The following is a 26670-nucleotide window of genomic DNA, read 5'->3' on the forward strand; positions in this document are numbered from 1 at the left end:
TCAAAGGACACACCTGATACACACCTGAGCCAACTTCAAAAGACTGTCCGATTCAACCATTCACAAGCATGAAGCTTTCAGCCCCCCTGTATAAAGTATTTAGCCAATTGGCAAAGCCCCCCCTCCAGGCCATACTTGCCAAGAAGCAGCCGTAGGTACTCATGATTGACCCGATCAAAAGCTTTAGTGTGATCCAGTGTCAGCAGGAACATTCCTCAACCTGCAGCTCTGCACCGTTCCAGGGCCTCCCGGACAGCTAACACTGCCGAAAAGTGCTTTTACCCTGAACCGAACAGTGCTGATTGAGAGAAATGTAATTGCCTGCTACAGATGATAAACGCCAGAAAAGTATTTTTGCTAGTATCTTCCTATCAACATGGAGAAGGCTAATGGATCGCCAATTCTCAGTTCTCAAGGAATCTTTACCCTTTGACAGAAGATTCACTGCAGATTGTCACATGGGGGGATAGAGCAAAATCTCTTTCAGACTGCCATTAAAAACCTCCAGCAAATGTGGGGCCAGAGTAACCTAAGGCTACGTTCACACTAGTGTTGTGTGCAGGCGGCAGAGAGGCGTTTGGGAAGCGTTTTAACCGCTTCCCAAATGCCTGACAATTCTGCACATTGCAGCACATGGTGCTGTTCTAATGGGAGCGTTAGCGTCGCGGCAAAATGGATGCCTCTGGTTGAGTCACGAGGCGTTGAAGCCTCCTATTCTAGTCTATGGTTTCGCTCCGCAAACGCCCGGCCGGCATTTGCGGTGCCGTTGCGACGCAGTTGCGGGGCGTTTTGAGGAGCGGTAACACCATTCAAACATCATTATAGGTGTTTGTAACGCTTGGCAAACGCCTAGCAACCGCCGCTGAACCGCGCATGCGGCGTTTGCGGAGCGCTTAAAAACGCGTTTAAAAACGCTATAGGGGCGTTTGGCAAGCGTTGGTAAAACAGTCAAGTGTGAACGAGCCCTTAAAGTGCTTATAAAACTCGGCTGTCAATCCATTTGGCCCAGGCAACTTCTTAATGGCAAGCTTCTTAATAGCTTTAACCACCTCATCTGCCGTGATATCCTCTGTCAAACTCGCAAGAGAACTGCCATTTCCCAGTCCTAGAGTAGAGTTCAGAACACCTGACATGCCTGCCTGATCGAGGTCCTTCCTACCAAGGAGGTCAGCATAATATGACCTGGCAGTTTCCAGGATCCCCGACTTGAATTTTGTCAGGGAACCTGCATTGTCAACCAGGCCTACAACAAGGGTCGGGAGAGTGGTATTTTCCATAATCTCTTTCCAGAACCATTCTTGTGATATTGTAATTTCCTGAGCAAGAATTTAACCTCAGAGATCATCCGCAGATCTCCGTTATTCGAGACAAGCCTATCAAGCGTCCCCTGCAGACGCTAGTAGTTTACATACTTGTCAAGCTGTTTATTTCTTCCTATGGCCTTTAAAAACCCAACAATACTTCATTTTTTAAGCTCCCACCACTATGACTTACTGCTGCATAAGTCCATGACTCACCTTCTCATCGTCCAGGAGTGCCAAATTCAGCTTCCAGTTATCCCTCCCCCTAGGTGGTGTATCGGGGCTATTCAGAATCATAGACAGAATACAGTGATTGGAAGACTCCACCACCTGACACACTAAAGCTGATCAGGTGGAGTTCCCCTAAAAAAAAAAAAAAAACTATCCGTACTGCTCTTACTACTGCCTATCTGAAAAGTGAATCCTGTGTCAAGTAGCATGCCCACCCCCCCCCCCCCAAACAAACAGCGTAATTAAAACTTAGTTATATATATATATATATATATATATATATGGGCAGTACAGTGACTAAATGGTTAGCACTTCCGCCTGGCAGTACTAGGTTTGTTGGTTCAAATTCGCACCACTTGCGTTGAGTTTGCATGTTCCCCCTGTGCCTTTGTGGGATTCCTCCGGGTACTCCGGTTTACTTCCACACTCCAAAGACATGCTGGTATGTAAATGGGATCATATCTAAATTGTCCCTAGTATGTGTGTGTATGAATGTAAGTTGGGGAACTTAGATTGTACGTCCCTTGAGGGTTAGGGACTGATGTAAATATACAATATATATGTAAAGGTTGCGTAAATTGACTCAAGCGGGAAAGGAAAGGGATACCCAGAGCCCCACCCACCCACTTATAGATTCCTATATTGAAGGGGCACTGAAAATGGTCCTATTTTTTTTGGTGTATGCCACCAAAAAAACACCAACACTGAATGACCATTGTCATTGAGACAGAAAGTGATGGGAAATCCAATAGTTTACAGTTGTCACCAGCAGTGTTGGGACCAGGTCCTTTAACACCCATGCTGAAAAAACTAAAGTACACTCCCCCATGGACTGTGAACTCCCTCAACACCATAGGCTGTAGGTCCTGCCTTTTTTTATTCTGCCCCCTATTGGACTGCTCAGTGCAGCCTCTCTTAGGTCAACCCCTTGGTATGGTCGTGATAACTAGGACAGGGAAAGAGTTGAAATGTTCCATTTGTGGGACCTCGCTTCAAATGGTAGAGCTTTTGTAATGCACACAGCAACTCGCTGTTTCAGCCCACTTTTATTTAAATGACAGTTCAATAACATAAGAGGTTTCCCACGCAGGGGTATCTATCATCAATATAAACAAAAAGATTCAGCCTCCGGGCTCTCTCAGATATAAACAATCTTCCTCTGGCCTCTCTCTTCAGGCTTACGTCTGTCTCCTGCAGACTGCTTCAACAATGGCTCTCGCACACAGCTAGCCACTAGCACAAAGCTACTCCCGAGCAGCCCCTTGCTGCTTTTGGCTTCCACCTCTCCTAGGTTAAGCCCACCTGACTTCAAGGCAGTGACCTCCTGCCTGCTGGGGTGGAGCCCTCCTGACTCCTGCCTGCCGGGGTGGAGCCCTCCTGACTCCTGCCTGCCGGGGTGGAGCCCTCCTGACTCCTGCCTGCCGGGGTGGAGCCCTCCTGACTCCTGCCTGCCGGGGTGGAGCCCTCCTGACTCCTGCCTGCCGGGGTGGAGCCCTCCTGACTCCTGCCTGCCGGGGTGGAGCCTTCCTGACTCCTGTCTGCAGAGGTGGAGCCCAGAACCCTGGTTAGGCCTCTATGAAAAGGCATGCACACACCTGTGCAATCAGTCTCCTGGCCATTCCCAAAACCTGGTCCCAGGATTGGAGATTCCATCCCTCCCAAATCGCTTTGAAATCTCCCGGCTCCAGGTCCCAAAATGGACCTTACAAACAAATGAGGAAAGTGAAAATCCACTTTACTCTGTATCAAACATTTACCTCAGAGCCCCTCAACCTGCCTTGTTGAGAATCCTGGGTGAAATAACCGTTCCACATTGTGACAGATCGCCACACTATCATACAGTGGAGACACATGTAAAATGCTGGATTTCCAATCACTTTGGAGAGATTTCTTTAAAGACAGGAAGTGGTAGGAATTCTCCTCAATGGGACAGAATTCCCAAAATAAACCCTGACAGTGGAGCTATCCATTCACTTTCCATCAAAAATGTTTTGGCTTTAGATGTATTTCCATTAGAACTTTATACAATTTCCCCAAGCTATGGCCTGGTTGAATTATACTGTAATTGTGGGTGGATGGGACTACCATTTTAACAATGTGGGCATATTTTTGCATATATTAGGGAGGAGTTTGGGTCAGTAGAGGTAATTAGAGATGAGCGAATCGAACTAGGCGAAGTGGAATTTGTTTTGAATATTAGAAAATTAGCATACTTCGGATGCGCGAATCAAAATTTTTCCTAAAATGGCGGCGACATGTGCGGCGACGGAGCGGGGATGTCTGGGAAGGCGCGCAGACAAGGCACGCTGACCCATAATGCATTCATTCATGACATGTGATCGCATTAGCCAATCAGCAGCCAGCCAGCCAGCACTGTGTAATGGTCGAGCTATAAATGGCGGCCATTTTAGAATTCTCCATTTGCGTCCAGTCATTCAAGAGAGGCAGACCTGGCTGTATTGAGGGAGAGAGTTAGGGACACAGAAACGTTACTTAGGGCCACAGAAACGTTACTTAACGTTACTTAGGGCCACAGAAACGTTACTTAGGGCCACAGAAACGTTACTTAGGGCCACAGAATTGTTACTTAGGGACACAGAACCGTTACTTAGGGCCACAGAAACGTTACTTAGGTCCACAGAAACGTTACTTAGGGCCACAAAATCGTTACTTAGGGCCACAGAAACGTTACTTAGGGCCACAGAATCGTTACTTAGGGACACAGAAACGTTACTTAGGGCCACAGAAACGTTACTTAGGGCCACAGAATCGTTACTTAGGGACACAGAACCGTTACTTAGGGCCACAGAAACGTTACTTAGGGACACAGAATTGTTACTCAGGGACAGACACTGAATTGTTACTCAGGGACAGACACAGAATTGTTACTCAGGGACAGACACAGAATTGTTACTGAGGGACACAGAATTGTTACTGAGGGACACAGAATTGTTACTCAGGGACACAGAATTGTTACTCAGGGACACAGAATTGTTACTGAGGGACACAGAATTGTTACTCAGGGACAGACACAGAATTGTTACTCAGGGACAGACACAGAATTGTTACTGAGGGACACAGAATTGTTACTGAGGGACACAGAATTGTTACTCAGGGACACAGAATTGTTGCTCAGGGACACAGAATTGTTACTCAGGGACATATAATTGTTACTCAGGGACACAGAATTGTTACTCAGGGACATATAATTGTTACTCAGGGACACTGAATTGTTACTCAGGGACAGACACAGAATTGTTACTCAGGGACAGACACAGAATTGTTACTGAGGGACACAGAATTGTTACTCAGGGACACAGAATTGTTACTCAGGGACACAGAATTGTTACTCAGGGACAGACACAGAATTGTTACTGAGGGACACAGAATTGTTACTCAGGGACAGACACAGAATTGTTACTCAGGGACAGACACAGAATTGTTACTGAGGGACACAGAATTGTTACTGAGGGACACAGAATTGTTACTGAGGGACACATAATTGTTACTGAGGGACACAGAATTGTTACTCAGGGACACAGAACTGTTACTCAGGGACACAGAACTGTTACTCAGGGACAGACACAGAATTGTTACTGAGGGACACAGAATTGTTACTGAGGGACACAGAATTGTTACTGAGGGACACAGAATTGTTACTCAGGGACATACACAGAATTGTTACTGAGGGACACAGAACTGTTACTCAGGGACACAGAACTGTTACTCAGGGACACATAACTGTTACTCAGGGACAGACACAGAATTGTTACTGAGGGACACAGAAATGTTACTGAGGGACACAGAATTGTTACTGAGGGACACATAATTGTTACTCAGGGACACAGAATTGTTACTCAGGGACACAGAATTGTTACTGAGGGACACAGAATTGTTACTGAGGGACACATAATTGTTACTCAGGGACATACACAGAATTGTTACTGAGGGACACAGAATTGTTACTGAGGGACACATAATTGTTACTCAGGGACAGACACATAATTGTTACTCAGGGACAGACACAGAATTGTTACTCAGGGACAGACACAGAATTGTTACTCAGGGACAGACACAGAATTGTTACTGAGGGACACAGAATTGTTACTGAGGGACACAGAATTGTTACTGAGGGACACAGAATTGTTACTCAGGGACACAGAATTGTTACTGAGGGACACAGAATTGTTACTCAGGGACACAGAATTGTTACTCAGGGACAGACACAGAATTGTTACTGAGGGACACAGAATTGTTACTCAGGGACACAGAATTGTTACTGAGGGACACAGAATTGTTACTCAGGGACACAGAATTGTTACTCAGGGACAGACACATAATTGTTACTGAGGGACACAGAATTGTTACTGAGGGACACAGAATTGTTACTGAGGGACACAGAATTGTTACTCAGGGACAGACACAGAATTGTTACTCAGGGACAGACACAGAATTGTTACTCAGGGACACAGAATTGTTACTGAGGGACACATAATTGTTACTGAGGGACACAGAAGTGTTACTGAGGGACACAGAATTGTTACTCAGGGACACAGAATTGTTACTCAGGGACAGACACATAATTGTTACTGAGGGACACAGAAATGTTACTGAGGGACACAGAATTGTTACTGAGGGACACATAATTGTTACTCAGGGACACAGAATTGTTACTCAGGGACACAGAATTGTTACTGAGGGACACATAATTGTTACTCAGGGACAGACACAGAATTGTTACTGAGGGACACAGAATTGTTACTGAGGGACACAGAATTGTTACTGAGGGACACAGAATTGTTACTCAGGGACAGACACATAATTGTTACTCAGGGACAGACACATAATTGTTACTCAGGGACAGACACAGAATTGTTACTCAGGGACAGACACAGAATTGTTACTGAGGGACACAGAATTGTTACTGAGGGACACAGAATTGTTACTGAGGGACACAGAATTGTTACTCAGGGACACAGAATTGTTACTGAGGGACACAGAATTGTTACTCAGGGACACAGAATTGTTACTCAGGGACAGACACAGAATTGTTACTGAGGGACACAGAATTGTTACTCAGGGACACAGAATTGTTACTGAGGGACACAGAATTGTTACTCAGGGACACAGAATTGTTACTCAGGGACAGACACATAATTGTTACTGAGGGACACAGAATTGTTACTCAGGGACAGACAAAGAATTGTTACTGAGGGACACAGAATTGTTACTGAGGGACACAGAATTGTTACTCAGGGACAGACACAGAATTGTTACTGAGGGACACAGAATTGTTACTGAGGGACACATAATTGTTACTGAGGGACACAGAAGTGTTACTGAGGGACACAGAATTGTTACTCAGGGACACAGAATTGGCAGCAGAGGAAGGGGTCGAGGCAGCACTAGTCGCAGCCAGAGGCCATTGCTCCCGGTGTCATCCAGCGGTCGTGTCTCCACCGACAACCCTGCCATCATCGATTGGTTGGCTCGGTCGTCTTCCTCTTCCCAGGTCACCTCTGACACCTACAGCCAACGGTCGGTGTGTACATCAGACACAACCGTTAGTTGGCATGGCCCGGGAGCAAGCCCACTGAAATCACGTGTCCTCTACCTGCCCCTGTCCTTTGGTGTTCCCTCACCAAGCGAAGTATCGCATGCTGTGGGCTCAGCCCCACTGTACAGTGAGGAAGAGCTAACAGAGGGCGGTCAGGAACGGGGGGAGACATCCGCCTCTTCAGCAGCCAGGCGAAGAAGTACTGGTGAGGAGAGTGGCTCAGTAGCCGGTCTAGAGACAGGTCTGTCTCCTGACCCACACGCAGCCGAGGGGGCTAGTAGTGAGGCGGAGACCCTAATTGATGATGAGGAGGCTGATCGCACTTGGCAGCCTCGTCGTCATCAGGCAATTTCTTCCGCATCATCAGGAGAAGAGGGTGCCAGCTTGGCAGCGAGCAAAACAGTCGGTGGGTTGGCCAGGAGGCAGCAGGGTCGCAGCAGTGTCAGTGGAGGCAAACGGCCACGGAGTAGAGCACCAGCTCCACTGCAGCCTACCACCACGGTCAGTAGTGGTGCCGGTGTGCACAGAGGAAGTAGCAGTCAGCCAGTGAGGAGTAGCGGGGGCAAAGTTTCCTACTCGGCGGTGTGGCAATTTTTCGTCAAGCCGCCCGAGGAAGTAAACGTAGCCGTATGTCGACTATGTGGCCAGAAAGTCAAGCGTGGCCAGGGGGCCCATGTTGGGACTACAGCGTTGCGTCAGCATATGCAGCGTCGCCATTTGGTGGCCTGGGAAAACCGTGATAAAGATACGGCGGTTCTGCCTGCCCCAGCTCCCGCTCCATCACCCGCTCCGTTACTTGCTCCGTCACCCGACGTCAATCGCCCTCTATCAGCCAGTCAAGGCTCCAACACCACTGCTGAGGGGAGTTGTCGCTCGTTGGCATCTTCCGCTCGTTCAGATGCTCCTTCTCCTGCTACTCCTCTTCACGGATTCCGTCAGCAGTCTTTCTTGGAATCCGTTTCCAAGAGACAACAGTTTGCGAGCACGCACCCGACGGTGCAAAAGCTGAACGTCCTCCTGTCCAAGTTGCTGGTGCTGCAGTCCCTCCCTTTCCAAGTGGTGGACTCAGCACCTTTCCGAGAAATGATGGCTTGTGCCGCGCCGCGGTGGAGAGTGCCAAGCCGGCATTTCTTCGCCAAAAAGGCAGTGCCAGCCCTGCATTCACATGTAGAAGAGATGGTGGGCCAGTCTTTGAGCATGTCGGTCTCTGCCAAAGTGCACGGCAGCGCCAACGTGTGGAGCTGTAACTACGGTCAGGGACAGTACATGTCATTTACGGCCCACTGGGTGAACGTGGTGCCGGCACAGCCGCACCAGCAACTTGGACAGGTCACGACGCTTTTGCCTCCACGTTTGCATGTCGTTGGTCCAGCAAACATGTCCTCCTCTACCACCTCTTCTTCCGCCGTATCCTCAGCCGCCACCCCCGTGCCAAGTCCCATTACCCGACCGGCATATCACATGTGCAGGGCGCAACGGTGTCACGCTGTGCTGCACCTGGTATGCCTTGGCGAACGTAGTCACACAGGGGAGGAACTTCTGAGTGTAATGAACAGAGAAATCGACAGATGGCTGTCTCCGCGCAAACTGAAAATCGGAACCATGTTGACCGACAACGGAAAGAACATGGTGTCTGCTCTGCGTCAAGGAAGGTTGTGCCATGCGCCATGCATGGCTCACGTGTTCAATCTGGCTGTCAAGCGGTTCCTAAAATCCACCATCCCACTGCAAGACATCCTTAAAATGTCACGTAAACTTTGCATGCATTTCAGCCATTCCTACACCGCAAAGCACACCCTCCTTGAGCTGCAGCGGCAGAACGGAATTCCACAGCATCGCCTGATCTGCGACGTTGCAACAAGGTGGAATTCAACCCTACACATGTTAGACCGCCTTTACGAGCTGCGAAAGGCCATCACCGATTTCCTGATGTTACAAGCGGATAAAGGTACTCCCCTGTGTAACTTCGATGTCAGCCATTGGCAGCTCATGCGTGACACCTGCCGCTTGCTCAGGCCCTTTGAGGAGGCCACGCTATTCGTGAGTCGGCAGGACTATGGGATGAACGACGTCATTCCTCTGTTGCACGTCCTGGAACAAATGCTGTTAACAATGGCTGGTCACGGTGCGGTAGACGTGGCGCACAGATCTCAACGCCACATGACCCCTGTGGGGGCAGGATAGGAAGAAGAGGAGGAGGTAGAGGAGGACATTGGTGCTCAGGAATTATTGAGTGAAATGGGTGGTTTTTCCACTCAGCGGACCGGAGAGGAGGAGCAGGAGCATCTGGTAGAGGAGGAGGAGACAGAGGACCCAGACGCACCGTGGCAGTATGCTGTGGAGATGGAGGCAGGGAGTCCCTCGCATTCCTTGGCACAAATGGCCCATAGCATGCTCGGTTGCTTGCGTAGCGACAGCCGAATAATAACCATCAGACAGAGGGATGACTTTTGGCTGTCCACCTTGTTGGACCCTCGCTACCGTTCCAAAATGGTGGCCTTTTTCACACCTGCTGAGAGGGAGGCCAAAATTACGTACTATAAAAACCACCTATGTAGTCAGTTGGTCTCTGCCTTTCTGCGCCAACGTCCATCCTCAGACACTGTGGGCCCTGTGCGCTCGCGTTCCGCTGCCATTGCAGCAGGGGAGGGGTGGGGTGGTAGGAGCAGTGGCAGCTCCACCAGCAGCGGCTGCCTCAGTCTGCAGTCGATGATGAGTAGCTTTCTTCACCAGCGCAGTGAGGAAACTACTAACCAGCCGCAGCAGCAGCATCAGGTGGACCTGGAGCAGGAGCTCAAACAACAGGCTTGGGCCTACTTGGACAGCACCCTGCCAACTGAGGTAGACAATCCCCTTGACTACTGGGCAACAAAACTTGACCTTTGGCCCCAACTAGCTGAATTTGCCCTTGAAAGGCTGTCATGCCCGGCCAGTAGCGTGGCATCCTAGCGCGTGTTTAGTGCGGCAGGAGGTATTGTAACTCCGCGGAGGACACGACTGTCCACCCAAAGTGTGGAGAGACTCACGCTTGTGAAAATGAATCAGGCGTGGATTAGTCTGGATTTCAAACCACCAGTTCCTGACACAACTGACTAAATCCGCCATGAATCATGCCCCTGCCATGTGCCACTTTCAGGTCTCCTCACACTCCTGCTGGGTTCCATTTTGTCATAGGGTGCTGGCAGATTACGGGCCTCCCATTGCTGCTGCCAGGCCTGTAATCTGCCATGGGCCCCCGTACCGCCTCCTCATGCTGCTGCCAGGTCCACAGTGTTTCATGGGTCCCTGTACCGCCTCCCATTGCTGCTGTCTCCATCGCCACACTCTGCCATGTGCCACTTTCAGGTCTCCTCACACTGCTGGTGTGTTCCATTTTGTCATAGGGTGCTGGCAGATTACGGGCCTCCCATTGCTGCTGCCAGGCCCGTAATCTGCCATGGGCCCCCGTACCGCCTCATCATGCTGCTGTCAGGTCCAGAGTCTCTCATGGGTCCCTGTACGGCCTCCCATTGCTGCTGTCTCCATCGCCACACTCTGCCATGTGCCACTTTCAGGTCTCCTCACACTGCTGGTGTGTTCCATTTTGTCATAGAGTGCTGGCAGATTACGGGCCTCCCATTACTGCTGCCAGGCCCGTAATCTGCCATGGGCCCCCGTACCGTCTCCTCATGCTGCTGCCAGGTCCAGAGTCTCTCATGGGTTCCTGTACGGCCTCCCATTGCTGCTGTCTCCATCGCCACACTCTGCCATGTGCCACTTTCAGGTCTCCTCACACTCCTGCTGGGTTCTATTTTGTCATAGGTTGCTGGCAGATTACGGGCATCTCCCATTGCTGCTGCCAGGCCCCTAATCTGCCATGGGCCCCTGTACCGCCTCCTCATGCTGCTGCCAGGTCCACAGTGTCTCATGGGTCCCTGTACCGCCTCCCATTGCTGCTGTCTCCATCGCCACACTCTGCCCTGTGCCACTTTCAGGTCTCCTCACACTGCTTCTGGGTTCCATTTTGTCATAGGTTGCTGGCAGATTACGGGCGTCTCCCATTGATGCTGCCAGGCCTGTAATCTGCCATGGGCCCCCGTACCGCCTCCTCATGCTGCTGCCAGGTCCACAGTGTCTCATGGGTCCCTTTACCGCCTCCCATTGCTGCTGTCTCCATCGCCACACTCTGCCATGTGCCACTTTCAGGTCTCCTCACACTCCTGCTGGGTTCCATTTTGTCATAGGATGCTGGCAGATTACGGGCCTCCCATAGCTGCTGCCAGGCCCCTAATCTGCCATGGGCCCCTGTACCGCCTCCTCATGCTGCTGCCAGGTCCACAGTGTCTCATGGGTCCCTGTAAGGCCTCCCATTGCTGCTGTCTCCATCGCCACACTCTGCCATGTGCCACTTTCAGGTCTCCTCACACTCCTGCTGGGTTCCATTTTGTCATAGGTTGCTGGCAGATTACGGGCGTCTCCCATAGCTGCTGCCAGGCCCCTAATCTGCCATGGGCCCCTGTACCGCCTCCTCATGCTGCTGCCAGGTCCACAGTGTCTCATGGGTCCCTGTAAGGCCTCCCATTGCTGCTGTCTCCATCGCCACACTCTGCCATGTGCCACTTTCAGGTCTCCTCACACTCCTGCTGGGTTCCATTTTGTCATAGGTTGCTGGCAGATTACGGGCGTCTCCCATAGCTGCTGCCAGGCCCCTAATCTGCCATGGGCCCCTGTACCGCCTCCTCATGCTGCTGCCAGGTCCACAGTGTCTCATGGGTCCCTGTACTGCCTCCCATTGCTGCTGTCTCCATCGCCACACTCTGCCATGTGCCACTTTCAGGTCTCCTCACACTCCTGCTGGGTTCCATTTTGTCATATTTTGCTGGCAGATTACGGGCGTCTCCCATTGCTGCTGCCAGGCCTGTAATCTGCCATGGGCCCCTGTACTGCCTCCTCATGCTGCTGCCAGGTCCACAGTGTCTCATGGGTCCCTGTACCGCCTCCCATTGCTGCTGTCTCCATCACCACACTCTGCCATGTGCCACTTTCAGGTCTCCTCACACTCCTGCTGGGTTCCATTTTGTCATAGGTTGCTGGCAGATTACGGGCGTCTCCCATAGCTGCTGCCAGGCCCCTAATCTGCCATGGGCCCCTGTACCGCCTCCTCATGCTGCTGCCAGGTCCACAGTGTCTCATGGGTCCCTGTACCGCCTGCCATTGCTGCTGTCTCCATCGCCACACTCTGCCATGTGCCACTTTCAGGTCTCCTCACACTCCTGCTGGGTTCCATTTTGTCATAGGATGCTGGCAGATTACGGGCCTCCCATAGCTGCTGCCAGGCTCCTAATCTGCCATGGGCCCCCGTACCGCCTCCTCATGCTGCTGCCAGGTCCAGAGTGTGTCATGGGTCCCTGTACGGCTTCCCATTGCCGCTGCCAGGAGGCAGCAGGGTCGCAGCAGTGTCAGTGGAGGCAAACGGCCACGGAGTAGAGCACCAGCTCCACTGCAGCCTACCACCACGGCCAGTAGTGGTGCCAGTGTGCACAGAGGAAGTAGCAGTCAGCCAGTGAGGAGTAGCGGGGGCAAAGTTTCCTACTCGGCGGTGTGGCAATTTTTCGTCAAGTCGCCCGAGGAAGTAAACGTAGCCGTATGTCGACTATGTGGCCAGAAAGTCAAGCGTGGCCAGGGGGCCCATGTTGGGACTACAGCGTTGCGTCAGCATATGCAGCGTCGCCATTCGGTGGCCTGGGAAAACCGTGATAAAGATACGGCGGTTCTGCCTGCCCCAGCCCAGGGTTCCATTTTGTCATAGGGTGCTGGCAGATTACGGGCCTCCCATTGCTGCTGCCAGGCCTTAATCTGCCATGGGCCTCTGTACCGCCTCCTCATGCTGCTGCCAGCTCCACAGTGTCTCATGGGTCCCTGTACCGCCTCCCATTGCTGCTGTCTCCATCGCCACACTCTGCCATGTGCCACTTTCAGGTCTCCTCACACTGCTGCTGGGTTCCATTTTGTCATAGGATGCTGGCAGATTAAGGGCCTCCCATAGCTGCTGCCAGGCCCATAATCTGCCATGGGCCCCTGTACCGCCTCCTCATGCTGCTGCCAGGTCCACAGTGTGTCATGCCATGTGCCACTTTCAGGTCTCCTCACACTGCTGGTGTGTTCCATTTTGTCATAGAGTGCTGGCAGATTACGGGCCTCCCATTGCTGCTGCCAGGCCCCTAATCTGCCATGGGCCCCTGTACCGCCTCCTCATGCTGCTGCCAGGTCCACAGTGTCTCATGGGTCCCTGTACCGCCTCCCATTGCTGCTGTCTCCATCGCCACACTCTGCCATGTGCCACTTTCAGGTCTCCTCACACTGCTGGTGGGTTTCCATTTTGTCATAGGGTGCTGTATGGCCTCCCATTGCTGCTGCAAGGCCCGTAATCTGCCATGGGCCCCCGTACCGACTCCTCATGCTGCTGCCAGGCCCGTAATCTGTCATGGGCCCCTGTTGTCGCTTGTTGGCATATTCCGCTCGTTCAGATGCTCCTTCTCCTGCTACTCCTCTTCACGGATTCCGTCAGCAGTCTTTCTTGGAATCCGTTTCCAAGAGACAACAGTTTGCGAGCACGCACCCGACGGTGCAGAAGCTGAACGTCCTCCTGTCCAAGTTGCTGCTGCCAGGCTCGTAATCTGTCATGCGCCCCTGTACCGCCTCCTCATGCTGCTGCCAGGTCCAGAGTGTGTCATGGGCCCCCGTACCGACTCCTCATGCTGCTGCTAGGCCCGTAATCTGTCATGGGCCCCTGTACCGCCTCCTCATGCTGCTGCCAGGTCCAGAGTGTGTCATGGGTCCCTGTACGGCCTCCCATTGCTGCTGCCAGGCCCGTAATCTGCCATGGGCCCCCGTACCAACTCCTCATGCTGCTGCCAGGCCCGTAATCTGTCATGGGCCCCTGTACCGCCTACTCATGCTGCTGCCAGGTCCAGAGTGTGTCATGGGTCCCTGTACGGCCTCCCATTGCTGCTGTCTCCATCGCCACACTCTGCCATGTGCCACTTTCAGGTCTCCTCACACTGCTGGTGGGTTCCATTTTGTCATAGGGTGCTGTACGGCCTCCCATTGCTGCTGCCAGGCCCGTAATCTGCCATGAGCCCCCGTACCGACTCCTCATGCTGCTTCCAGGCCCGTAATCTGTCATGGGCCCCTGTACCGCCTCCTCATGCTGCTGCCAGGTCCAGAGTGTGTCATGGGCCCCCGTACCGACTCCTCATGCTGCTGCCAGGCCCGTAATCTGTCATGGGCCCCTGTACCGCCTCCTCATGCTGCTGCCAGGTCCAGAGTGTGTCATGGGTCCCTGTACGGCCTCCCATTGCTGCTGCCAGGCCCGTAATCTGCCATGGGCCCCGTACCGACTCCTCATGCTGCTGCCAGGCCCGTAATCTGTCATGGGCCCCTGTACCGCCTCCTCATGCTGCTGCCAGGTCCAGAGTGTGTCATGGGTCCCTGTACGGCCTCCCATTGCTGCTGTCTCCATCGCCACACTCTGCCATGTGCCACTTTCAGGTCTCCTCACACTGCTGGTGGGTTCCATTTTGTCATAGGGTGCTGTATGGCCTCCCATTGCTGCTGCCTCCACCGCCACACTGTGGCTCCACACTCTGGTTTTGGCCCCGTGACTGCCCAAATGAGTGAAGTGTGCGGTGATTCTAAGATCGACGGCACTCATCTGCATGTCATACTGACTGTCAGTATTATTTCTCTTCCCCAGCAGACTCCAAGGGCATTTAAATTAAAGGTACAGTGTTCTGCACTAATATAAAGGCTCTCTGAAGCCTAGAAACATCCTTTTATAAGTTAAATTTGCAGCGAATATATTCGACTCGAATCAAAATTTTTTCACGAATTTGCCGAATCAGTCGAATCGAATTTTTGAATACTTCGCTCATCTCTAGAGGTAATGCGTGTAGAAAATGGAGAGGAATCCTCAAACATACAAAGGTAATTTTAGGCTGGGGGTGAGATTTCAGTAGATTTGGAGCATGGCCTTAAGTTGACCCACTTTTACCTTTTGGATGTTTGCATGACTTTCCCAGCATTTTGTTAAAAAACGCTACAAGTAGCATGCCCCCCCCAAACAGTGTAATTAAAACATAGTTATATATATATGGGCTGCACAGTGACTAAATGGTTAGCACTTCCGCCTGGCAGTACTAGGGTCGTTGTTTCAAATTCACACCACTTGCCTGAAGTTTGTATGCTCTCCCTGTGCCATTGTGGGATTCCTCCGGGTACTCCAGTTTCTTTCCACACTCCAAAGACATGCTGGTATGTAAATGGGATCATGTCTAAATTGTCCCTAGTATTACTAGTATTATTATTATTATTATTATACAGTATTTATAAAGCGCCAACAGTTCGCTCAGCGCTGTACATTACAAAGGGGGACAGAACATGCGACAGAACAATAACAATACAATGCAAAACATGAGGGGATCGAGGGCCCTGCTCTTTCGAGCTTACAATCTAGGAGGGAGGGGATGGTGGCAGAGGAGGAGATAGCTGTGGGGGATGGAGTGGTAGGAAGAGTGGAGGAGGTCGGCAAGTTAGCAGGGGTAGGCTTCCCTGAAGAGGTGGGTTTTCAGGGTGCGCCTAAAGGAGAGGAGAGTAGGTGATAGTCTGATGGGTTGGGGCAGGGAGTTCCAGAGGAAGGGTGACACCCTGGAGAAGTCCTGGAGGCGGGCATGGGAGGAGGAGACCAGGGAACTAGAGAGAAAGAGGTCTTGTGAGGAGCAGAGTGTGCGTGCTGGGCGGTACTTGGATATTAGGTCAGTGATGTAGTTCGGGGCAGTATGGTGGACAGCTTTGTACGTCAGTGTTAGGATTTTGAATTTGATCCGTTGCGCAATCGGAAGCCAGTGGAGGGATTGGCAGAGGGGGGTGGTGGAAATTTAGCGGTTGGAAAGGTGAATGAGTCTGGCAGCCGTATTCAGGATCGACTGAAGTGGGGATAGCCTGTGGCGAGGCAGGCCAGTAAGGAGGGAGTTGCAGTAGTCAAGTCGTGATATGATGAGGGAGTGGATGAGCTGTTTAGTGGTTTCTGGGGTTAGGAATGTGCGTATATTGGCGATGTTGAGGAGGTGGAGTCTGCATGAGTTTGTTAAAGATTGGACTTGGGGCTGGAAGGATAGGTTGGAGTCCAGAATGACACCAAGTACTCTGGCCTGCGGGGCGGGTTTGATGGTGGCATTGTTCGATGTGATGGAGAAGTCAATGGGGGGTGGTGTGCGGGCTGGGGGGAAGACAAGAAACACGGTTTTGGAGAGGTTCAGTTTAAGGAAGTGGGGCGACATAAAGTCTGATATGTCGCTCAGTAGGTGTGTGATTCGGGCGAGAATGAGGGGGTGAGGTGGGGGGTTGAGAGATAGATTTGTGCATAGAGGTTGTAGTTAAAGATGTGAGAGTGTATGAGTTGGCCAAGGGAGGAGGTGTAGATGGAGAAGAGAAGGGGCCCGAGGACGGAGCCTTAAGGAACCCCAACAGAGAGGGGGAGTGAGGGGGAGGTAGTAGCGTTATAGATAACGCTGAAAGAGCGTTGTGACAGGTAGGATGAGAGCCTAGTATGTGTATGAATGTAAGTTAGGGAACTTAGATTGTATGCGCCTTGAGGGTTAGGGACTGATGTGAATATACAATATATATGTAAAGATTGCGTAAATTGACTCAAGCGGGAAAGGAAAGGGATACCCAGAGCCCCGCCCACCCACTTATAGATTCCTATATTGGTCCATCGTCTTCTCTACCCCACCACACTCCACTCTTGGACAACTATGATTCTCCACAGAGCAATGCTTCAGGTTTCCCTTCACATAGAGTCTGCCATGGAATGATCACCAAGCCAAATCCATAAATTTGAAAGGGGTTCTCTTCAGATCAATCAAACACAGACCCTCCCACAAAACAGGGCCTGGGCAATCCCTCAAGGCCAGCAGCTCGATAAAGGCAGATTCAACAACCCTCCTCTCCAGAGCATTCCCAGGGAACCTGTATTGTCAACCAGGCCTACAACAAGGGTCGGGAGAGTGATATTTTCCATAATCCCTTTCCAGAACCATTCTGGTCATATTGTCATTTCCTGAGCAAGAATTTAACCTCAGAGATAATCCCCGGATCTCCATTATTCGAGACAAGCCTATCAAGTGTCCCCTGCAGACGCTAGTAGTTGACAAGCTGTTTATTTCTTCCTATGGCATTTAAAAACCCAACAATGCTTCATTTTTTAAGCTCCCACCACTATGACTTACTGCTGCAAAAGTCCATGACTCACCTTCTCATCGTCCAGAAGTGTCAAATTCAGCTTCCAGTTATCCCTCCCCCTAGGTGGTGTATCGGGGCTATTCAGAATCACAGACAGAATACAGTGATTGGAAGACTCCACCACCTGACACACTGGAGCTGAGAAGGTGGAGTTCCCCTAAAAAAAAACAAACAAAAAACTATCCGTACTGCTCTTACTACTGCCTATCTGAAAAGTGAATCCTGTGTCAAGTAGCATGCCCACCCCCCCCCCAAACAAACAGCGTAATTAAAACTTAGTTATATATATATATATATATATATATATATATATATGGGCAGTACAGTGACTAAATGGTTAGCACTTCCGCCTGGCAGTACTAGGTTTGTTGGTTCAAATTCGCACCACTGATTTTATGTTAGCGACATTAATGGTCGCTACCTTTAAAGGACTGGGAACCGCCATCAGGATGATTGAGGTACAGGTTTCTTAGCCACCCTCCCTACTCGGAGACCCTTCACACTTGATTGTCTTCTGTAATTCCTCCCCCATGGAAATCACCAACTCATCACCAGAAGAACCCTTCATATTACACATTAATTGTGTTAGAAACCTCCACCCTTCCAGGTTCAGGTACAGGCACATCCTTCTTCCTCTTCTTCTTCCCAGACTTTTTTTTTGCCTCCAACCACTCCATATCATCATGTGACAACCCTGACTGCAATGCCCCCCCCCCCCCGATTCCCCCAACTTTCACCTCAGCACCCCCATCATCATTCAATCCACCCCCTGGTGCCTCACGCCCTTCTGATCTTCAGACACTGATGATCGCACACACTGGTTAAGCTCCCTCCACAGCCCCACTACCTCTGGGGAGACTTAAACAGGAGGATCAGACATAACATCCACTGACACTGACTCAAGGGGATGACACAACATTGGACGGACCATAAGACACTCATACCACTAAGACACCAGGGACAGAGACATTGGGGACCCCTGGCACAGCCCCCTTCTCCTCTGCCTCCTTCATGTCCACCAAAGCTGACTGGTTATGCTTGACCTCAGGGCACTGGCTGTAAGCATGGTTGATCTTATAACAAAGATTGCATCTGATAATATTGCAATCTTTAGCCAGATGCCTCAGGTCCTGACACAGAGAGCACTTCATCTTTGGACATAAGGAGGTGAAATTAACCACTTAACCGCACTTATTACAGAGCTTGGGCTGTCCAGGGTAGAGAATGATCCTATCCTTCCTAATGAAGGCTGAGGAGGGCAGATGCTGGACCACATTGCCACACACATACAGCCTAATCTGCACTGACCATCCACCAGTCCATAACCCCCTCTCATCCACAATGTTCTTCAGAGGGGTAACTCCCCAAATCTCAGCCAGAAAGACAAGTCAGCAGAAGGGATTGATTCATTCCTTACTAGGATGGTGACATTCTTAACAAGAGGTTTGTGTGAGACAAGTTTTAGGATGACAAACAAGATATACTTGTGCTCAAATCCCAACAGCTAGTGCATGCATTTATCCATCAGGTGATAAAGGGGTGCAAGAGTTTTGGGACAAGTCACTGCCAATCTGGCAGACCCTTATACACATGCTCATACTTCTCCCAGAAAATATTGAGAGGCTCCAGCAAACAAAGGACAGATTATACTCAAAGGAACCCACCAAACTGATTAAAGCAAAGATGTCATCAGCCTTAAAACCCAATGCCAAAATCTTGTTCACAATCAACCTCCTGATAAGGAAAGCAGCCCCATTCTTCCACCTGAGCTGCACCACATTCCACCACCTGAAGGATAGGAGTGCAGACAGCAGGCGTGCAGCAGACTTCCCCCCTGAGCTGAAAGCCTGATGTGACCCCCTCCTTCCAGCCAGAGCCCTAGCATATTGTAAGTTTTACTTGTAGTACTAGATGCTCCAGACCTTATAACTGCACCCTTCCCATTGGTTGTAGGAGCCTCAGAACCCCCGATCTGCAAATTACCATCACAGGCAGCAGCAGCTGTCACTCCGTTCACCACCACACATGCATTCTCTTTTCCATCTTTACAGGCAGCTTTATCCTTCACATTCTTTCAGTTGTGGAACTACTGCTCTGAGCAGACCCACTCACACCAGATGTCTCTGTCTTCACCTACTCCCCCAACATACTCCTCTTAGGCAAAAGTCTCCCACTCCTTGTCACTCTCCCCTGGGTTTCAGTAGCCCCTTTCACAGTGCAGCTGACATTTTCCCTCCCACCATTTTCTGCTGCATTTGCAGCTACCAGCAGGGATTGTTCAAAATTAATGCCAGGTCTCACCTTTACAGAGTCCAGAGTCAGAGAATTCCCAGTATCAGTAGAGTTCAGTCCTGCAGCCACAGCAGCCATCTTCACTGCAGAGCTTTGTGTGGACACAAGTTTTCCCTCAAAAACTCTGCTCTGCACACTGCTCTCCATACTGGAGTCCATACTGTCAGTTTTAATAAATCATGTTTTTTTGTAAGTTTTCCCTTTACAGGACCAGGTACAGAGTTCTCACCATCATCCTCATCAGATGAATCCAACAAAAACCGAAAGGTTCATCCATTTAAAGGAGACTCCATTTAATTAGTAAAGTTTAGCAGCCCTCCGCCATTTTCCTCTATCTCCTGTGCTGTTCCTCCAGCTTGTTGGGGAGGTTGAGGTTGAGTGAGGCAGAGGCCACCATTTCCTTTAGTGACACAGATCCTGAGGTGGATGGGATACCAGGTGCAGCATCCAGAACCCCCTCCTCGCTCTCCACCCATTCTACCACTACCGATGCTGAAGCTTTGACACAACTGGTGTATCCCTTCATTTTCCTGAACTTTTCCTCATTCTGGAACTTTTCCATGAATGCTCCATTCTTTTCCTTCAGTGTTTTGACCAGACTCTGCTGCTTCTTTATGGCATCCTTCAAAACTCTCAGCTCTGGCTTCAGACTCTGCTACCTACTGCTCCATGTTTTATCATCAAAACTTTATTTTTCTTGTAATCAGCTTTCGGGTTTACCAGCTTTTCCTCCTTCTTTGCAATATAAACCAAACGGTCAGCAACCTGCTCTCTGAAGGCAGGAAAGGATTCCCTTTTTTAGGGCCACAACCAAGGTCCTCGGGTGGAGATGAAACCTGAGAGTGCAAGTTGGGTCCCTCAAGGGGAACATTGCCTGGGTCATTCCCAAAATCATCCATTCTCTCTGGGGCTAGGCAGGCAGACCTGCCCCTTAGTGTCTGGAGAGAGAGAGAGAGCTACAGCACAAGCAACCTCTAAGTGCAGATAATGATGTGACTGGCTCAGCGTTCTCTTAAGAGCGCTGCAGAATATGTCATGGGTATATAAAAGTATTTTTATGGAAATAGTATTTGATCAAATAAACACCATTATCATAAAATAATTGATTAATTAATTAAATTAATTATTATTTTGTTATTATGATTATTGAATTAATAATTGATATATATATATATATATATATATACATACACAGGTGAAACTTGAAAAATTAGAATATTGTGCAAAAGTTCATTTATTTCAGTAATGCAATTTAAAAGGTGAAACTAATATATGAGATAGACTCATTACATGCAAAGCAAGATAGTTCAAGCCGTGATTTGTCATCATTGTGATGATTATGGCTTACAGCTCATGAAAACCCCAAATCCACAATCTCAGAAAATTAGAATATTACATGCAATCAATAAAACAAGGATTGTACATAGAACAATATCGGACCTCTGAAAAGTAGAAGCATGCATATGTACTCAGTACTTGGTTTGGGCCCCTTTTGCAGCAATTACTGCCTCAATGCGGCGTGGCATGGACGCTATCAGCTTGTGGCACTGCTGAGGTGTTATGGAAGACCAGGATGCTTCAATAGCGGCCTTCAGCTCTTCTGCATTGTTCGGTCTCATGTCTCTCATCTTTCTCTTGGCAATGTCCCATAGATTCTCCATGGGGTTCAAGTCAGACGAGTTTGCTAGCCGATCAAGCACAGTAATCCCACAGTCATTGAACCAGGTTTTGGTGCTTTTGGCAGTGTGGGCAGGTGCCAAGTCCTGCTGGAAAATGAAGTCAGCATCCCCATAAAGCTTGTCTGTGGAAGGAAGCATGAAGTGCTCCAAAATCTCCTGGTAGACGGCTGCGTTGACCCTGGACTTAATGAAGCACAGCGGACCAACACCAGCAGATGACGGCTCCCCAAATCAACACAGACTGTGGAAACTTCACACTGGACTTCAAGCATCTTGCAGTGTGTGCCTCTCCATTCTTCCTCCATACTCGGGGTCCTTGTGCCTCTCCATTCTTCCTCCATACTCGGGGTCCTTGGGCCTCTCCATTCTTCCTCCATACTCGGGGTCCTTGTGCCTCTCCATTCTTCCTCCATACTCGGGGTCCTTGGGCCTCTCCATTCTTCCTCCATACTCGGGGTCCTTGGTTTCCAAATGAGATGCAAAAGTTGCTCTCATCAGAAAAGAGGACTTTGGACCACTGAGCAACAGACCAAGTCTGTTTTTCTTTAGCCCAGGTAAGACACTTCTGACGTTGTTTGTTGTTCAGGAGTGGCTTGACAAGAGGTATACGACATTTGAAGCCCATGGCCAGGATAGTCTGTGTGTGGTGGCTCTTGATGCACTGACTCCAGCCTCAGGCCACTCCTTGTGAAAGTCCCCAACACTTTTGAATGGCCTTTTCCTGACAATCCTCTCCAGGCTGCGGTCATCCCTGCTGCTTGTGCACCTTTTTCTTTCACGCTTTTCCCTTCCACATAACTTTCTATTAATGTGCTTTGATACAGCACTTTGGGAACATCCAACTTCTTTTGCAATTCCCTTTTGAGGCTTTCCCTCCTTATGGAGGGTGTCAATGATGGTTTTCTGCACAACTGTCAGGTCAGCAGTCTTTCCCATGATTGTGATTCCTACTGAACCAGACTGAGAGACCATTTAAAGGCTCAGGAACCCTTTGCAGGTGTTATGGCTTAATTATCTGATTAGAGTGGGACACTCTGAGCCGAGAATATTCCACCTTTTCACAATATTCTCATTTTCTGAGATTGTGGATTTGGGGTTTTCATGAGCTGCAAACCATAATCATCACAATTATGACAAATCACGGCTTGAACTATGTTGCTTTGCATGTAATGAGTCTATCTCATATATTAGTTTCACCTTTTAAGTTGCTGCACTGAAATAAATGAACTTTTGCATGATATTCTAATTTTTGGAGTTTCACCTGTATATACGGGGCGGCACAGTGGCTAAGTGGTTAGCACTTCTGCCTGGCAGTACTAGGGTTGCCGGTTCAAATCCCAACCACGGCACCACCTGCCTGGAGTTTTCATGTTCTTCCTGTGCCTGCGTGGGTTTCCTCCAGGTATTCCAGTTTCCTCCCACACTCCAAAGACATGCTGGTAGGTTAATTGGCTCCTGTCTAAATTGGCCCTAATATGTGTATGTATGAATGTGAGTTAGGGACCTTAGATTGTACGCTCCTTGAGGGTTACGGACTGATGTGAATGTACAATATATATGTAAAGTGCTGTGTAAGTTGATGGTGCTATATAAGTACCTGAAATAAATATATATATATATATATATATATATATATACATACATACAGGTGGTATATTGACCTCAGGTATTATTATATCTCATCAGGTTTGACAAGATTTCTGTATTCTGATCCTGGGACTCACGTCATCATTACCGGACTGACTGTTATGCTGAATCTGCAGTTTGTCACCCTTTTCTGAGGTCACCCCATGCTAATGTACCTCAGCACTGTGTAAACTCCTCTATCACATCCCATTTTTGTGCTCATATGGTGACATTGTTATACTTCAAACAAATTGTAAGTTTTATTTTTGGATTGAGCTAGGAAGGGTTATAACCTCTGTTGGGTTTTTGCTGATATTTCTCCACACTTACTACTCCAGTGACAGGGGTCAGAGGTACAAGAATTGATGAGATGGATACAGGAGCAAAAAAAAAAAAAAAAACGTTATTAGATTGTGAATAGTGTGTCCACCTGTCCCAGTGACTTCCGTCCCCCTCATTTCATCTTTTGAATAGTCATTTTATTTGTATTATTTAGAATTTTAGGTGACCATGATCAGCATACGAAGTTTTTTTACTTGTAATCTATACTCATCAATAGTCTATATTTTATATAGGTTAATTATACATATAATAGTCATTTAGGAATGGCATCTTAGACAATCAGCATCATAATTTTTATATATTAATTTCATATTTGTTGTTTTTCCTTATATGTTGTTATGTTAATAAAAATGTGGTTTTTAATTTTTACATTTCATAAATCAATTAATCATTCAAATTTACATTTAATATCCTAATACATTTTTTATATAATAAATAAATAATGATAGTCATTATTAGTCATTATTGTATACATGCTTAGCAATATTAGTATTATATCTTAATTGATAACTTTACCAATATTATTGTCACTAATATCAGTTTCATACTCTACCTTTATTAGGAAATTTTTTAAGTATGTTTGTGATGAATTTCATTATTATCAACATTGTCTTGGGCACAATCATTATCATTTTGATTTCCATTTTTACAACCAATAATATTTTTAATGTAATATCTTTTTATTGTATTAATTTGCTTATTGGTATTTGATCTTGCCCCTAGCTTTTTATAATCATGAATTACAATGATGAAAAAAAAAATGTCTTCATGTATATTTGTTTTGTATTCTAGCCTTGATGAAGGGGCAGGGCTACAACCTCCGAAACACATTGACTTTGTAAATAATTTATCTTTGGGAAAAAACACATGTAACTGGACTTGCATATTGTGGTGTGGTCCTTCATTCGTAGATTTATTCAGCAAAAAAAAACAACAACTGCAGAGGTCTGAACTATGCACACTTCAGCCAAAAGGTAAAAAATCTAAAACACATTTTGGCTGGGGTTAGGGAGTATCACCAGAAGTTTAAAAACCTTGATGAATCCCCCAGTGATTCCATTGCACCTAGCACTTGTTCCCAGTCAAATCCAAGTGCAGGTCTAGGCTCAATAACTATATTACATATATACTTTATAAATGCAGTTATATCCAAGAGAGATGTGTCTAGACATGTCCTGCTCAAAAGAGACTTGTTTACACCAAACGTGAACTTGTCATTCTGGTTTGAATGCTGCCCGACTTTCTACTTGAGTTGGTTAGAGACATCGAGACCTTTTCTAACCTCATACATCTGACTGCCCCATCAGACATAAGGGAGGGGGGCATGGATATGTTCTGATATGTGTACCACTTGCTAACCACACATGCAAGTCATCCAGCTGGGGTAGTTCCAGCATCCATCTTAGGATATTCTAAATAGGGGATAATAATAATTGGAGATTTCATAAAAGGTCTGAACCTTATCTGTCTTAAGCACTAGTCATGTGTAATGAAGTAATATTTAAAAGCATGTGATATGTGTGATGGGTAGAGATGAGCGAATCGAACTTGGCGAAGTGGAATTCGTTTCGAATATTAGGAAAATTTCGATTCGCGTCAAATCCAAAAATTAGCAGACTTCAGATGCGCGAATCAAAAATTTTTCCTAAAATGGCGGCGACATGTGCGGCGACGGAGCGGGGATGTCTGGGAAGGCACGCAGACAAGGCGCGCTGACCCATAATGCATTCATTCATGACATGTGATCGCATTAGCCAATCAGCAGCCAGCCAGCCAGCACTGTGTAATGGTCGAGCTATAAATGGCGGCCATTTTAGAATTCTCCATTTGCCTCCAGTCATTCAACAGAGGCAGACCTGGCTGTATGCAGGGAGAGAGTTAGGGACACAGAAACGTTACTTAGGGACACAGAAACGTTACTTAGGGCCACAGAAACGTTACTTAGGGCCACAGAAACGTTACTTAGGGCCACAGAATCGTTACTTAGGGCCACAGAAACGTTACTTAGGGCCACAGAATCGTTACTTAGGGCCACAGAAACGTTACTTAGGGCCACAGAATCGTTACTTAGGGCCACAGAAACGTTACTTAGGGCCACAGAATCGTTACTTAGGGCCACAGAAACGTTACTTAGGGACACAGAAACGTTACTTAGGGCCACAGAATCGTTACTTAGGGCCACAGAAACGTTACTTAGGGCCACAGAAACGTTACTTAGGGCCACAGAATCGTTACTTAGGGACACAGAAACGTTACTTAGGGCCACAGAAACGTTACTTAGGGCCACAGAATCGTTACTTAGGGACACAGAATCGCTACTTAGGGCCACAGGAACGTTACTTAGGGACACAGAATTGTTACTCAGGGACAGACACTGAATTGTTACTCAGGGACAGACACAGAATTGTTACTCAGGGACAGACACAGAATTGTTACTGAGGGACACAGAATTGTTACTGAGGGACACAGAATTGTTACTCAGGGACAGACACAGAATTGTTACTGAGGGACACAGAATTGTTACTCAGGGACACAGAATTGTTACTCAGGGACAGACACAGAATTGTTACTCAGGGACAGACACAGAATTGTTACTCAGGGACAGACACAGAATTGTTACTGAGGGAACAGAATTGTTACTGAGGGACACAGAATTGTTACTCAGGGACACATAATTGTTACTCAGGGACAGACACAGAATTGTTACTGAGGGACACAGAATTGTTACTGAGGGACACAGAATTGTTACTCAGGGACACAGAATTGTTACTCAGGGACACAGAATTGTTACTCAGGGACAGACACAGAATTGTTACTCAGGGACACAGAATTGTTACTGAGGGACACAGAATTGTTACTGAGGGACACAGAATTGTTACTCAGGGACACAGAACTGTTACTCAGGGACACAGAACTGTTACTCAGGGACAGACACAGAATTGTTACTGAGGGACACAGAATTGTTACTGAGGGACACAGAATTGTTACTCAGGGACAGACACAGAATTGTTACTGAGGGACACAGAACTGTTACTCAGGGACAGACACAGAATTGTTACTGAGGGACACATAATTGTTACTGAGGGACACAGAATTGTTACTCAGGGACAGACACAGAATTGTTACTGAGGGACACAGAACTGTTACTCAGGGACACAGAACTGTTACTCAGGGACAGACACAGAATTGTTACTGAGGGACACAGAATTGTTACTGAGGGACACAGAATTGTTACTCAGGGACAGACACAGAATTGTTACTCAGGGACAGACACAGAATTGTTACTCAGGGACAGACACAGAATTGTTACTGAGGGACACAGAATTGTTACTGAGGGACACAGAGTTGTTACTGAGGGACA

The 26670-nt window shown here is 48.3% G+C and overlaps 1 protein-coding gene across 1 annotated transcript in view; it reads left to right on the forward strand.

Moving 5' to 3' along the window:
- The window catches only part of LOC149442249 (ecto-ADP-ribosyltransferase 5-like), an 89256-nt gene extending 65142 nt beyond the window's left edge, over nt 1-24114 (forward strand). The window contains exon 5 of the mRNA XM_089656223.1: nt 23028-24114. Within this exon, the coding sequence (XP_089512349.1) occupies nt 23028-23122 (95 nt within the window). The 3' untranslated portion in view covers nt 23123-24114. The remainder of the gene's footprint in view (nt 1-23027) is intronic.
- Nucleotides 24115-26670: the final 2556 nt, after the last annotated feature.

The sequence above is a fragment of the Staurois parvus genome, unplaced genomic scaffold (genome assembly GCF_062004578.1).
Source record: "Staurois parvus isolate SC_StPar_1 unplaced genomic scaffold, SC_StPar_1.0 ptg000897l, whole genome shotgun sequence".
In the NCBI taxonomy this organism is placed as follows: domain Eukaryota; kingdom Metazoa; phylum Chordata; class Amphibia; order Anura; family Ranidae; genus Staurois; species Staurois parvus.